The sequence below is a fragment of the Labrus mixtus genome, chromosome 12 (genome assembly GCF_963584025.1).
Source record: "Labrus mixtus chromosome 12, fLabMix1.1, whole genome shotgun sequence".
Classification (NCBI taxonomy): domain Eukaryota; kingdom Metazoa; phylum Chordata; class Actinopteri; order Labriformes; family Labridae; genus Labrus; species Labrus mixtus.
The window spans coordinates 9,588,074-9,603,971 of NC_083623.1; the positions used below are offsets into that span (position 1 = coordinate 9,588,074).

General features: G+C 39.4%; 2 protein-coding genes across 2 annotated transcripts in view; one reads left to right on the forward strand and one right to left on the reverse strand.

Annotated features, from left to right (window-relative positions):
- Positions 1-88: 88 nt before the first annotated feature.
- On the forward strand, positions 89-11,411 carry sytl3 (synaptotagmin-like 3). Its single transcript, XM_061051860.1, has 14 exons — positions 89-214; positions 3,334-3,609; positions 4,567-4,782; positions 5,908-5,975; positions 6,207-6,258; positions 6,364-6,430; positions 6,517-6,589; positions 7,399-7,514; positions 7,777-7,899; positions 8,075-8,244; positions 8,331-8,427; positions 8,787-8,957; positions 9,950-10,031; positions 10,927-11,411. The coding sequence occupies exons 2-14, from the start codon at positions 3,512-3,514 to the stop codon at positions 10,932-10,934; spliced, it is 1,341 nt and encodes a 446-aa protein (XP_060907843.1). The 5' UTR covers positions 89-214; positions 3,334-3,511; the 3' UTR covers positions 10,935-11,411.
- Positions 11,412-14,169: 2,758 nt separating this feature from the next.
- ezrb (ezrin b) overlaps positions 14,170-15,898 on the reverse strand; it is a 30,549-nt gene continuing 28,820 nt past the window's right edge. Inside the window, exon 13 of the mRNA XM_061051861.1 lies at positions 14,170-15,744. Within this exon, the coding sequence (XP_060907844.1) occupies positions 15,580-15,744 (165 nt within the window). The 3' untranslated portion in view covers positions 14,170-15,579. The remainder of the gene's footprint in view (positions 15,745-15,898) is intronic.

Below are 15,898 nucleotides of genomic sequence, written 5' to 3' on the forward strand. Positions count from 1 at the left end.
TCTGCACAGAAACACTTTTGCACACAGTGGGACGCCCAAAACAAAGGACAGCTCTCAAGAGAAAATGTGCAATGTAACCGCCCAGCAGTTTCTCTCCAGATTGCAGCATGCATGCGAACAGAGAGAGGAAGGAAATGTTCTGCATGTTCACGTCTGTGTATAAAATCTGCCACTTCCTCAAGGTGACCACTCCAGCGGTGCAGCGAGCCTGACGGTAAGCTTCTGTCAACGTGCATTTTAGCTCTGCATCAACCTGGTTCTTATGTAACAAACTTGACCTTACTTTCCCTTTCTTTGTTTTTGTAAAATGAGCCACATGAACGTTTTTCACCTGAGTCACAGGGACGTCTCAGATTTCGGAACCTCAGGGTGTGTTCAGCAAAGCTTCTGTAATCACAGCCGAGCTCTCATTTAGCCCTCCTCAAAGGATCTCGTGCACGTTGTGCTGAATGCAGAAGATCTTCACATCTTACATTCTTACGTTACACATTTTGATGAATCTTCACATTCTGTATTGGAGAGAGATGTCTTTCAACTTGTACTTCTATGCAAGTTTAAAAGTTTGAAAAAGCGGGTGCTACTTCCTGTCAGAGCTGTTCATTGAAAAGGAAATCTAGTCTCTTCGTTTGTTCTTAAATTAACTCTTCTTAATCTTTCAAAAGTTAGATGCATGGATTTTAAAAAGCACTGATGTCAACACCATGCAGATATATTCCAGCAATTGTTTTTTGTTTTTATTACTCCAGCTGGTTTTTAAAATTGAGGTCATTCTGTGTAAAATAACCAACCCACATGTCTGTGTCGGTTTGGTTAACAATCGTGACAGAATCCATCCTTTGGTTTTTCATTGGATTTGTGCATGTGGTGATCAGTATGGCTTTGCATGCAAGCATGCTGACTTGACGTATGCAGCCGCTCTCAACCGCTCTTTCTTTCCAGGAAACTCTGCTCTGGGTGGGAAATGTGTCAGAGCAGACAATGTGATAGCTTTGGTCTTTCTCACTGCTCTCAGTCTCTGTATTTAGCTCCCAGTGCAACCAGTAAGGTGTTCTTTTACTGTCACTAGCTGTGGTGGGCTGATAAGGTCCACCATGTCTTCTCGGATGCGAACTCAAGAGTCACCACTAAACCACGGACAGCCTGAGTCATCAGGGTCCTTTGCAGAGTACGAGAGAGGGTGAAATGAGTGTGCTTGTATGTGACCATCATCATCCCCTGCACAAGATAAAGCCTTCAACAAACTGTCAAACTGAGAGAACGGAAGATTTCCCAAACACGCATGACGAAACGCCCACTGCATCACAACCTTCCTAAGATATTTCACATCTTGCCTCAATGATATTTACAACTTCAGAGATTCCCTTCAGGCATGGATCACGTCAGCAAAAGGACAGATAACAGCTGTAAGCCACGAGGCCTCATTACAGCTGACACTGATGGTTTAGTCCGGCCTCCTGGCAGCTCTGGATACTAACAGGGACAGGCTCTTATCTAACAGCACAGATTGGCATCCAGCTATTCAACACACAGCTTCCTCTGCTCTCAGGATGCTTCACCACTGAAGAGGACAAGGGTTTCGTTACAAACTGCACTAGGCACAAAAAGTAGAATCTCTAATGAGATGAATGACAGCTTAAAACATAGTTTGACAATTGGAGGATAAAACTGAGCCAGGCGAGAAGTGAAAAAACTGGCAATGATCTTTCATCTGTAAGGCCAATATAAGGTCATTTAGCTTTAGGACTGGAAACATGGGGAGTTTGCCTTTGTATTGAAAGACTGACAGGCATGTATAATCTTGAACCTCTACATTTCATTGCAAGGGGTCTTATTAAAAGGTGCAGACCTAAAAAAATACCTCTGGAAGCTTCTATTAAGCAGAGGCAAAATGTGACATGAAGTGGTAGACTGCTAGGCTAGCTAGCTAGTCGCAAAATCCACTTGATATGGCTCTCAGATAATTCACATGATTTAGTAGCGACCACTTTTTGTTCCGTTATATTGTCAATTGGTTTAGAACTTTAATCATTAGCAACAGACATCTTGGTTGTTGGGATTTGGCCCGACCAGTGTGAGGTCAGATGGAAATCTGTTAGAACAGGGGAACGGGCGAGATGCATCTGCAAGAATCACGAAACACATGAGCAGATGTTTCTAGCTCCCAGACTAAGACGGATTAGTAAAATAAAGTTGTATGTATCAGAACTCCTCAGTTTTTTCAGACAGAACTTCAGGGGAAAGCATCACAACTTCAATCAGTCAATCTTTTTTTTTTTTTTGTATAGTGCCAATTCATAACAACTGTTATCTAAAGACACTTTCCAAAAGAGCAGGTAAAAGACCGTACTCTTTGTTACAGTATTTACAAAGACCAAACGTTAATCCATCATGAGCACGAAGAAGCATTTTGCAAAGTTAGGAGGCAAGGACAAACTTTAAACAGGCAGGAACTCCGAACAGAAGCAGACTCATGTTGAACTTCAGACAAGGTCAAAGGATTAAAGAAAATAAGCAAACATGCTAACGCAGTGTGCCTTTGAGAGCGACATGAGGCAAAGAAAAAGGAGAGACTAGAGTGATACAACAGAAAGAATTCAGGTAGCTGAGCTCCTTTTGTATCGACTGTTTGGAATATTCAACTTTGAACGAAGAAACATTGAGCGTAAAGCTAACACATTTTAATGTCGCTTTGTTCAGTTAACGTTAATGTCCATGAAAGTGTGGAAACCTGGCCTTGGATAAAGTCCACTGACCTGCAGAAAAAGAAAAAAAAATGGAACTAGAACAACCAGAACACAGATGCACGTCATCCATCAATAATGCAGGAGTTGGCATTTGGTCTGTTGTGCGGTTGTGTCATCAGTGAAGCATCACTGCTCTTCCTGCAGCCGAGGAAGAGGAGCTGGTCAGACAAGAGGCTAAATACTGGGGGGGGAATAAAGCCTCTAATACTGTCATAAAAGAGGAGGATGAGGGAATTAATGCAATCAGTAGTTGGGTGTTTTAAACGCTGGCCTAATGTAGTGTTGGTTTTGGTTTCATGTATCATCTGACTCTATGTTTCTGAGATATTTCTGTCTACCTGTCCTGCGTCATCAGGATGCAGATTTGTAATTCTGTAGAAAAGAGGGTATTTCCCCTGCTGTCATGTAGACACACTGAACTTGAATCATCCAAGTAGAAACACTACAACTAGTGTTATCTGCTCAGGAGGGTTATATCCGGCTCTGACGTGGAGGGAGACTTCATGGACAAAAAGATCAGAAAAAGAAAGATCCCAAGCAGCAGCAGCAGCAGCATAACCTTTACCATCTCTCTTTTTTATTCTTACAGCTTTAAGAGACTGAAGTGGAGGTCGGGGTCCAGTAAAAGTGGGAGGGTTAAAGAGAAGAGGAGGAGGAGGAGGAGGCAGAGACAGAAAGAAAACAGAGAAACAGAGTGGAGGAGAGGCAGACAGACAGAAGAGGACCAGTGAGAGAGACACACAGAAGATTGAGACCGTTGGTCAGAGATGGATTTAAGTTTGCTTCAAGCTCTGGAGAGAGAACGGGTCCTGGAGGTTCTTCGGAGAGACAAACAGCTGCGGATCATTGAAGAGGACAGGATTAGGTGAGAAATGTTCCCAGACATATCTAGGAAATCATTTTAACCAATGAAACAAAGTAGTTATTTAAAAAAAAAAAAACAGCTATCACAATGTCAAAAAGTCGTGTTTTTTTCCCCACCAGAGCTACTTCATCTTAAGTCCAGGTAATCTTTCTAATGACATGAAAATGAAGTGTAAATATCTATTGATAACCTCTTATCTAAACTTGCTTCTAAATGAGGTTCGCTCTTTTCTGTTATGTTTGCAATTGGTTTGATCTTTTATTTTGAAGGCAGGTTGTCAACTTTTCATGGCTGTTTGAAGCGGATGTTGGAAAACCGCCGGTGTTCTGACAAGATGTGCTGCCTTGACCAAAAAAATGCAACCATAGTGCAAAACAATAGAAGGGACAGGCAGGCTATCTGTATCCCCTTTGAAATAAGCACATAAGAAATAAATAACCTTATATTCTCACTCCGTATGCATTGTCAGAGTATGGAGAGCAAGTTCATTATTAAAGATTCCAGGGGACAATTATCAAATAATGCTCACAGTACAGAATCACTTTGAAACACCACTACTCGCTGCACTGTAAGGAAACAACAAGTCTGTTAAGATGCTCTTTAAGATTTCAGAGAAAGCATTTCTCGATAGATGAAAAAGCTCCCATCCAAAAATGCTCCCTGTAGGATACTGTTACTGAGTTGCATGGAAGCACATCTCAATGGGTAGCACTATTTGATAGAACACTGGTAGGAATGGAAAAAAATCTTCATGCTCCTGTTTTGAACTCTAGCACCATGATGGAAAGAGTACAGGCCCTTTAAGTATGTATGTGAATAATAACTTTAAATGAAACTGAAGTGCATGTATGAGTTAACTGGAGATACTACTGGTCCATGTCTGTTCCACCATATGATATGTTTGAAAAAAAAAAAAGAGGTTGTCCGTTATCTAATCAATACTTTCCTTTACCTCAGGAGGATGAAACATGAGCTCCAGGAGCTTCGGAGAAGAGGTGCAAAGAGTCACACGCGGCAGTACGGCGAGCGGACGTGCGCGCGCTGCCAGAGGCCGCTGGGAAAGTTCTGGAACTCTGGTGACGTGTGCCGCGGCTGCAGCCACCGGATCTGCAGCAGGTGTCGAGTGGGCGTGGGAGCGGCGGGCTGGAAGTGCACGGTCTGCTACGCCTACAGGTGAGGCGAACACTTCAACCACCTGATTAATGCGAGGAGAAAATCTATATTTATATTCATTATTAATCTCAGTTTTTGTTTGTTTCTCATTCAAACCTATACCCTAACTGAATAAAAAATCTGAGCTGAAATAAAAGTGAATATTTTAATTTAGTTTATCAGAAAAAAAGTCAGCCAGGATAGCGCTTCTTTTAAATAGTTAGGTGGGCAGGGGCAGTAAATAGAATTGCTGTATTGCTGCCTCTTGTTTTTCAGTATGAGTGTTGGATAGACTTTTTATATACACAGTCTATGGTATAGGCATACTGGTATGAGTACAGAAGCGCTGGTGGAGTGAGAAAAACACATTTTTTTTGTCTTGATCTCAATCATTTTCTTTCCTTTGTTTGACTTTTGAACAATTAAAAACAAAAATTTTGTCCTCATAATCTTTTCCTCAGTTGAGGTTCTAGTCCACTTCTACTGAGGGGGCCAAACTGGGGCCAGTTGTTTTGTCAGAGTGGAACATTAAACCCAGGTCAAAAAATATATAAATATTATGCCAAATAAAAGCGCACATCATTAAATACCATGATTTTTATTTGTTTCAGTAACAGTATTTAATACTAGATTGTGAGTCCAGTTATTGAGTTATGAGGGGGGCTTTTCCTTTTGGAGGGGGGGCCACAGTAGGGGACCAAGCTCAGTGTTACAGGGGCACTGGCCCCTGTTGGCCCCTGCCTAGAACCGCCCATGCTTTTCCTCAAGTTTATTTTCTTCTATATAACAGGAGGGGAGAGAAAGGTTTTTAAAATGTAATGTTTGAAGTTCTTTCTAAACATGCTGCATGTCTGCCCCCCGTGGCGAAAGTGAGCATTACATTAACTACCTTTTTTTTAAAAATCTTTAAAAAAAGGTCGTTGATTTTTCACCCTCAAAACCAGAAGCGGAAAAAAATAAAAAACAAAGATGATCCCGTCAAAACCTTTTGTATGCATGTTATTCCGTTATAAGCACAGAGGAGAAAACAATTGTGATCAGACTGAAAAAAAGTGTATTTCATGTTGTTTTCCCCACTTTGGGCTTCAGTATGTGTTGTCCGGTGTTCTGTCATGTTAATCATGAGTTCCTTTTTTTTTCTCACAGGGAGGTGAAGATCAGGTCTGGAGAATGGTTCTTAGACGAGTGTGCACAGAAATTTCCAGTCACCACAGGTTTGTTTGCAATACTAGGACTTCATGCATGCACCATTTGTTTCTTTTTATTTTCAACCTTTCTATGAACTAAAGATACTTCATTGTTTAAATCCATTGCCTCATAAAACAGAGAGGGTCTGGGTTGTTTTTGTTTCACTATCTCCTATGTATAGACTGAGGCAGTTAATCAATTATTCAATATCAAGGTTCAAGGTTCAAAATCATATTTCTGTTTGTTTGTTTTTTCAGAGAAATATGAGACGGTTGGGGAGAAACTATTAAAGACCTACAGTGTGCTGAGGTATGGAAATGTTAACAAATGTATCTGTACATTTTGTTATAATGTTATTTTTAAAAAGAGATTGACACAACATTAAAAGTAAGCCATCTTTCCCTTTCTCTACAGTCATATATCAGTTGTACCTCCCACTCCTCCGCCCTACATGGAATTTCCATTTCTGAGCAGATCTGGGGTAAAATACATTTTCATTTATCATTTTTCTAGAAATAAAAGTATGATTGATAAACTGATTGTCTTGTTTGTGTGTTTAATCTGCAGGATTGGAAAAGCTCAAGAACCTTCAACAAGTCCGTGGAGGACCTGATGGTTCATGTCACCTCTCACATTAAAAGTACGTTTTCTCATGATTCCAATGACTCAAGACGATGTTAGTTAACAACTCAAACTTGAACACATTGAGTGTCATTAGAGTGCATTTAGGTGTGAAATGTTTCATCAGATTCAGAATAATTACTTCCTCTGGATGTTATGTGATCTGAAGAGCAGAGAGAAAACCACAGAGGTGATGCGTCTCAAAGAGCGTGACAAATCAAACGCCCCTCTTACCTCGCCGTCAGATCTGCATCAGCTGCAGTTTCACATCAGGATGACGAACTTAGATCCTGTTGCAGCCACATGTTGCAAACTTTGCACAAACCGCTTTGACAACATGAGACTCGTGACCCATTTAAACATTCATGTGACATTCACTTAATCCAGGCAGCGAACAATTCCCTAGCTTTCAATAGTTTGCATATTTCTGTAATTATTAATTAAATTTTTTCTTTCTACTGAATTTGAGGATTTCCTGAAAGACTGGAAGGTTTTGTCGAATAATGAGTTATTTGATTGTCCAAAAAGTAAAATGGCAACTGTCTAAGATTTGACATTTTTGTAATTTTATGCAAAAATATTTGTTATTTCACGTTTTCCTTTTAGCATTCTTTAAAAAAAATCCATCAAAGAATCCAAACAATCTCAGTAAATTATGTCTTAGAAGTGTGTTAATATTATCTTAAGTAAATAACTGTAAAAATGTACCATTAATAATAATAAAAAAAGTCAAAAAGAAACATTCCAATGCAAGACTGTTAATTGATAATTGCTATAAATCAATGCAAGCTGAATCTTTCATCCACCACTTCTGTTTTCTCCATGCAGAGATTTCAACATCTCAGAATGACTTGCTCAGTGTTGACAACATCCGCAGAGGGTCCTGCTTCAACTTCAGCAACCAGAAGAGTCTCTCCGACACCGACATTAACAAATCCAAAAATGTGAGTCGGCTAAAAAAAACGTCATAAAATGCTTTAAAGGAAACTAGAGACACCGGTGTGCTTAGCAGCCCTGATCCTTCGATTAATCAGCTGCACGCTTGTATGGACCGAGTTCACCTTCATGAGAATATACCAAAGCTAACAGGGCCTATTAGAGCTCTGAAAGAGGCCATTAAAGTAATCTCTACTGGTTATACTATAGAATAACTGTCAGCCTTTAAAAGCACAGTTAATAAATGAGTTTCCTTTGTTGTTTTTTCAGCTCTTTAAAGTGCCCAGTCTTCCAAACCTGTTCAAGAAAAGCAAAGACAGCGACCATGAAGGCTCCTCCACCGGGGCAGAAGAAGAAACTTCCTGTGGTTCTGAGTACTCAGGAGGAAAGAGAGTAAGTACAATCTGATAATAGTAGAAAAAAACATCACAAAGTAACATCCTGATTTAGCAGAATTGTGGACGTACGGTGATCGTATCAGCCTCCTATCTCTTTAACATATCAATTAGCAGCTTTTACTTTAGAAACATAGAATAACGGAGTTAACGTCTGTGTTTTCCTCCTTCAGGGCAGCTCCAGCAGCATCAGCACAGACTGCAGCCTCTTCGAGAGCATCATTGTTTCAGGAGAGCTGGAGCTCGCTCTGTCCTACAGCAGCAGCTCCTCCTGTCTGGAGATATGGGTCAGGGCCTGCAGAAATCTCACCTGTGGAGACGCCAAGAGGAAGAAATGCAACCCGTAAGGATATCACAGAGTGACACTCCCGTTTTGAAGTGTGATTCACAAACATGTCAGCAATCTGTACTTGTTATTTCTTTGTGTAGATATGTGAAACTCTACGTGCTCCCAGAAAAGAGCAGCAAACTGAAGACAGCGGTGAAGAAAAACACGACTGATCCAGTTTATAACGAAGTCTTAAAGGTAAAAATAAAACATGTATGTCAGCTATTTGTCCCCTAATTTCTCAAGATAAAGAAATGATTGATCATGACAAAACAGAAGAGGACTCATCTGCTATTCTGTTTTATTTGTACTCAACAAAATGATCCGAGAAAGAAGCAGCACGTTTTTATTCAGCATTCATCCAGTTTCCAAGTTCCAGTTTTGATACAAAATAAGATAATGGCACTTTTTTTCTCAGGTTAATTAAATAATTAAAGAATAATCTTGAGATAAACACTTTAAAAATATTAGCAGGCTCAACTATTCTAAGCTTCCGTGTGGTCATGCTTGACTTTGTCACCTTAAATAAAGTTCTTTGCCTGTTTTTTTTTTAATAGTACTACATAGAGCGCCCCCTGCTGTTTGGGAAGAGACTTCAGGCCTCTGTGTGGCATTCAGGAACCCTGAGAAAGAAGATGTTTCTCGGGGAGGTCCTGATCCCCCTGGATGGCTGGAGGTTTGACGACAAGATGTCCCAGCGCTTCAACTGGTACCCGCTGTGTCCGAAGGTAAAAAGAGCAGAGGAGGTTTAGATACACAGCTGTGATGGTAGAAATGAGAAAGATCATTTTAAAAAAAGGTTTGTTGTCTACGGCCACACAAAGTGTTCAATATTAAAGATTTTAACGCTGTTGCTGAGAGTAACCTGAAAAGATTTATTCTGAGCTTATCATAAGGATTCAAGAAAATCAGAAGAATAAAAATACCACCTCTAGACTACTGAACCATGAAACTAAACATTTTACTTTTAGACTAAGATTTTATAGGAAAGGCTCTAAGCTTCTCTTTTTTTATTCTTTACACTTGGCTAAGTTTAGCTGAGCTTAATAAGAATAATATATTACATTAATGTAAACCCCTTTAAAGGACCAAAGGACACTTTACATTGCAGAGTTACAATAAGAGACAGAACAAAAAACACAAACTAGACTAAGACAAGTTACAAACGATGGGAGTCCAGAGGTTTTTAAAAAATAAAAATGTGTCCAAATATGAGGGTTGGGATAATGTGCTGCCAGGGCTTGATGCGGGTGAGGAGTTGTGTAAGTACTGGAGCCTTAGCTTAGCTAAACAAACTAGCTGCTACCTGCTGCTTTATGTATCACACAGATAGGAGAGTGGTGTGAGGATGTGAAACAAATCTTTTTTTTACTCTGCTCAATATTTCACTAGTCTCTCAATTGCATGTCAGTTTTGCTGAAACCGTGTAAAGTGATATTATTTCATACTTCAATATCTCATCAAAGAACCTGTTCTAAAAGACAAATTGGACATTTTCAAATAAATATAGCCGGTGTAGTGTTATCACTGTTATAAACTCTTTTTTTAAAAGTTGTGAATAATAATTATTTTGAATTGAGATAAATATTCAGTATGGTTATGCTATGTATATGCTTTGTTTAGTTGTCATACCAATAAGTATTTCAAAATGTTATCCTCTGAGGGGTTTTTGTGTTGGCTTATTTCTCTCTCCTCTCTTTTGTGTTTTTGTGTCAATCAGGCTGAGGGTCCAGAGGGGGGCGCTGTGGAGCTAGACGGAGGAGATCTGCTGCTCAGAGTAAAGCTCCGCTCCAACAGTCAGGGTGAGCTCCTGCAACTCAGCTCACATAAACGACTGCAAGAAAAATGCACACCTCGGCAGATTTCCTGATATAATATACTGTTATATGAATTTAATAATCACATGTCTAATTTTTCACACGATTAATAATCTGTTCGTCATCCGTACATACAGACTAAATATTGAAAACAGATGACACTTCAAAGACAGCACATCATGTCATCTTAAAACTGTGTTTTTATCCCCCCTGACAAGTTGTATATAATAATGGACTTTATAAATGCACAAACGGAAACTGCAATAATTCATATTAGGAATCCCACAGTTTATAATCCATATGGGGGGAAAGAGGTTTACTTTATTTTGCATGTAGAAACAAATTCTAATTCTAATTCAAACATGATAATGATTAATAATGTAGGGTGTGGTTATCATGTTAATGTGTTACAAAGGTGCCTTAACCAACACTTTCAAAAAGGAAAAACTAAGCTTGTAGATGAAGAAAGATTTTTTTAAAAGTTAATTTAAAGTGCAAATGGAAGTGACAAAATAGTAATTGACAGTTCCAAACCAAGTCCCAGCAGCCATCAGGTCTTGATTCTGTTATATCATCACTAGGGGTCAGAAGAACGCCTCTTTTGGAAACTTCCATGACACTTAATATGACGATGAAAGACTATGAAATACTAACTGTCCGTATCAAAGGCGCCAAACACCTTCCCATAAGTACAAACACCTGTGTCAGAGTGTAAATACGCCTCTTTGTGGCCCTGAGTGTGTCTTTGTGTGTGTGTTTCTGTGGGCGACGTTATGTGTGTACTGGTGTGTGTTTAGGAATGCTTTTAAGAGCACAAGTGTTTAATAAGCATGACTGTGTGTTTATTTAGCTTTGTGTGTGTGTGTTTTGTTGTGTTTAGGTGTCTGACCCTGAGAGCCTGCAGAGAGCTCTTCCAGAAGACGCCCATCCCTGAGGGTAGCACTCCGTCTACAGGTTCTACAGTACGGCGCTTTGAACCTGGATCTGTAGGATCCAAAACCCCTCCTGGCCCTTTGAAAGACCCCTGAGAAGACCTGAAATAGACTCTGGCAACTGAAGTGACTTCTTGTCAAATATTGAAAAAAGAATTATGGTTGTCAGAACGTAGTATAAAAAAACAAACAAAGACATTTGAAGTTATTATTTACAACTCTTCCTTTGAATAACTTGTTACACTTAGTGTATCACTTGTATCGTACATGAATATACATTTAAATAAGACGTCGCTTTGGATAAAAGCCTCTGCTAAGTGAATTGTAGAATGTTAAGAAGTCGTAATCAGGAAACAGGTGTTTATATATTTATGTTTTAAGTTATTGTACTGCAATACTTATATTTATTAATAAAGTATTTTCTCTAATTATTTCTTGATTTTCTTTTTAACAACTGAGCTTCATCAGCCAATAACAGCCAAGACATTGTCCTGAAAACTCTGTCAAATTGCCAATAAGGGGATCCGTAAGTGAGGAATTGTTTGTTGTCAAACTTGTAGTAACTGTTTTTGGCCACTTGGGGGAAGCACAAAACCGTAAACACCAACTTTATGTATCATTATAAAGTTGACACAGCAACGTCCTAGCTTGAGCACATTATGAGCTTGACTCTCCTTTAAGCTCTGTTTTTGGTCTCCCCCAACTCAAATCTCTTTGATGCTCCACTATGTTCACTTTGTTGCTAACTGTGTCTGTAGTTTGGTTCTGGACCTGAGCCATTGTCTTTAGACTGTACACCTAATGGTGACAATAACTGTGAGTGTACATTTATCATTATTATTATTATTATTATATTATTTATTAATGGAGTGAAATTTTTCTTTCAGTTTATGAAACCAACAGTTTATATTCTCCAGCATGTTGGGACAGTCTGAAGAGGACATTTGCATTTCCTCCACTGATAGAGCACAATGGAGGACACAATGTCATGCTTTCTCCATTGAAAGCATCTGAAAGGACACTTTTCCTGTTTTTGTTTTTTTTAACACATTGGAGAAACTGATTGTATTTTGTATGATTGATCCGAATCAGTAAAACAGTCATGATAATTGTAACATAAATGTAATAGAGTACAGTTTCTGCCACCTACTTGTTGTGAATAAGAAGAAGCTTATATAATCGTCTAGTCTTGCTGTTTCACTCTGTTGCATTTCAGGGCACCTTAGATTGTGTCCTCTTCAATGTGCTGCTTGGTTAGAGGAGTCAAGCATCTAAACACCATTGCAAATGAAATTACTGGAAAAGACAGCGGGATGATATTTCTTAGAAATGAAATCCAGAGCCACACCCGCCGGTCACAGGAAGTGGTTTGAGTGATTTCAGAATGAGCTGCAAGACCATCCAGTGTTTCCTCAGCCTACAAAGAAGTCCTTCTAGTCTCAGTGTAAGCAGCGTGTGAAAGACAAGCTCAGTCTCAGTTTTCACTGCGACATGAAAATAAGAAGTAAAAAAAAACAATGAGTGGTGATGTCACTGGCCTGGAATCTGTGTTAACCGATTCTCCATTGTAACTATGGAAACCAGAGCTAGGTGAACAACAAGTGACATGATGTCAGCTTGCCCGTTCATGCCAACAATGTGAACGTGACCAAATTTAACGGTTCAACACATCAGCATGCAGTTTTTATTTCTGCAGAAACTGTGATATCTAAGCAAGTCATGCTACAGTCAGTTCAAATAGCACAGATATGGCCTTACTTCAGAGCATAGTCATACTGCACTGAAGTTTGAAGGTAGTACTCTGAGATTTTCCCTTCATGACATCACAAAGGGCAGTAACCCCTCCCCAAGGTGGGTGATACTCCGACAGCGAGGTGTTGCCGTCTGAGTCCACCTTCTCACCATAAACAATCGTGCATGGAGCGAGAAAGCCCAAGCCACCAAAGTCCTTCCAGCGAGGGGGCGTGGTCGAACACATCTCATTCGCATTTAAAGGTACAGACACAGAAACAGCCTGTTCTGAGCAGGGCTGAAATAGAGGGGTTTATAGGCATGATCAAACAGGATCAGAGTGGCTCTTAACAAGCTTCACAGTCATGTTTTTGGAGACTCTTGAGTCTTATTTAAACTAGTTGAAAAGGAGGATAATAAGTGACCTTTAATGTATCAAACAGTCACACCGAACATTATCATCTTAAATTCTCTATAAAGCGATAACAAAATGCTAATGTTTGGCACGTATAGTTTACCATTAATAAATTCAAGCAATGTCACATGAGAGGGAGTAATGTTGTACTGAATGTCAGCACAGCAATGATACTTTGTACATATCAGTATGTTTCCATATGATTTATGCAAAGAGAGAATGAATGCTCTGGGAGCTACATTGTTGACGTCATTAACAATATCAGCACAATCAATCTAGAAAAAGCATGTTCGCAGTAACCTTTGTTAACAGTAGACTATTCAGAACACCTCGGGCGGAGTGATATATATATAGTTAAAAGCACCAGAGCTGTTCTGTACATCAGATCTAATCAGATCTATGGGTCAGACATAGCTGTTTTATAACACTTTACATTTGGTATAGAGCACCAAACACAAACTACGGCTGAGGAATCAGATAAAGATATGTTATCATGTAGCAAACGTTAATCCTAACCTGATGTTTAGATGGAGAGTTTAGGGTTAGCAAAAGTTTTTAAATCTATCGTAAGAGCAAAAAAATGATCAAAGAACCAAATCTCATCGAATTCCATTGAAAAGTTTCTCAAGACATTTTACTCAAATCCACAAACGTCTGTCTACGACAGTGCTGTGAAAGGAAAAGTTAAGCTTTTAGGTTCATCCTCTTCAAACCGTGAATGTCTGCACCACATGTTGTGTTATTACATCCACTTGATCCTGAGACGTTTCAGAGGATAGGCAAAACACTTCTGGGGTTTACAGATCACAGTTACAGGGTTCATCCAATGGGGAGCATGAAAATCTTCAGGTATCCATCCAATAGTTAATGACAGTTCTTATTTGGTGATATAGGCTACCAAGGGGGTTCACTTAAAAAAAAAAAAAAAACAGTAAGACGTCTTTTTTTTTTTTTTTTTAAACCAAATAAAGCATCCCATGCAAAAATGTCAACAGGATATCCACATAGTTAAAGTTTTACAGCAGACAAAGTATAAACACTGGTGTGAAATCATATTTTTCTTTATTGCCAATTTGTGTAACACCTCATTATAAAATCCTGCTCATACAGTATACAAAGGCCGACAGAGCTGTTTTCATTACAGTGTCTGTAGATGCTACTTCATGTCCACAGAGGAGAGGGGGCGAGGTTGGCGTTTACTGTCCGAGTCAGTCCAGTCAGGGACCGAGCTGCAAAATGAAAACCCTTCATAAACCTCACCTCAGCCCTCAGTTCAATCCTCGGGTCTAACACTAAAAGAACTAAAGTTTTGAATGTTACATCCATATTTTGTCTCTATGCACCTTGGCTAAGACTGAAGCCCAACCGTCTGGGCCTGAACCCTGCAGAGGGGCGGCCAGAGAGAAAGGCCACTTGGGGCTGGGGGGGGGTAGCAGCACACAATGCTCATCTTTAACTAAACATAGACATGAAACAGAACAGAGAAATAAAATATATTAAACCTAAAGTGTTACAGTTTAAACAGTGCTCTGAGGATGAAATAATCATCAAGATTCTGTGAACTGCACTGCAAGAAATTATCTAGAGTACCTAAAAAGAAAGCCATCTCCTGAACTGATCGAATGGCATTCAGCTGGATATCTTCTACAGTATAAAATAATAATAATAATTTACAGTTATATCTCTTTAGTGATCCAAAGTTAAACATAATGGAACATAAGACTTCTATTATTTTGGTCAATATATAAAACCTTTGAAAATATTAAATGTTTTATCATTAGTAGATAGCAAAAATATACAAACCAAAATGAAATACCCTTTTTAATGTCCCATATACAGTATAAATATCTTACTAGGCATGATTTGAAGCTATTGTAAAGCAAAAATAAAACATAAATGGAGGTGTTCAAATATATGGAAATCACAATCCAATTTCTTTTTCTCCTTGGACTGTTTACCCCTTTCTGAGTGGTCGCTCTAAACAACTGTCCTTTTCTTCCAACAACAACAACAGACAGACATGAAAAGGAAGCGAGGCTTTGATTACACACTCTATGTTCACATCATGAAATAATAATATCAATAATAATAATAAAATTTGGCTACTCCCACTACTTCATCTCATCTGTGGATAAAAATATGATTTGGTCTGAATTGATCAAATGAGACACATTCAAATAGACAAATAGGATGTGAAACACTAAGAAGAAAAAGGTTTTGGCACTAAATTGTGTTCAGAGGATTTGCAAAGCCTTGCATACTTCCAGACAAACCCACAACAGGAGCGTGTCTCTGTAAGCAATGCTTCTGCTGTGCTGATACTGCTCCAGTTTAGTCTGCAACTGGTGTGTGATATACATGAGTGTGTGTGTGTGTGTGTGTGTGTGTGTGTGTGTGTGAGCTGAAGAGCCAGATTTAAGTGACCATTCAGAAAGGGTGAGTGGCTGCAGGCTGTTTATAAGGCCTCAAACTCGTCGATCCTCTGCTTGGTGTTGCCCTGCCTGATCTGTCGCAGGGTCTTGTACTTGTCCCGGCCGTGTCGGACGTTGTCACTGTGGAGGAGGTCGTTCTGGGTGTTCTTGGATTCATCACGCGCCTGAGCCAGCTCTGAGGTCAAAGCCTAAAAGGCAGAGAAGGAGAAGGAGCACTTCATTAAGCCTACAAAAAAAAAAAAAAACAGTACAGCGAATGCAGTTCCAGAAAGAAAGCACACCAGTGTAGTGTCACTGTGACATCCCTCCAATGAGCCCGTCATTAATTCACCACTTATAAAA

Coding starts and splice junctions, on each gene's coding strand:
- sytl3 (XM_061051860.1), top strand. CDS start 3,512: ATGGATTTAAGTTTGCTTCAAGCTCTGGAGAGAGAACGGGTCCTGGAG. Junction 3,610..4,566: donor ATTGAAGAGGACAGGATTAG/GTGAGAAATGTT, acceptor CCTTTACCTCAG/GAGGATGAAACATGAGCTCC. Junction 8,958..9,949: donor GGTACCCGCTGTGTCCGAAG/GTAAAAAGAGCA, acceptor TGTGTCAATCAG/GCTGAGGGTCCAGAGGGGGG.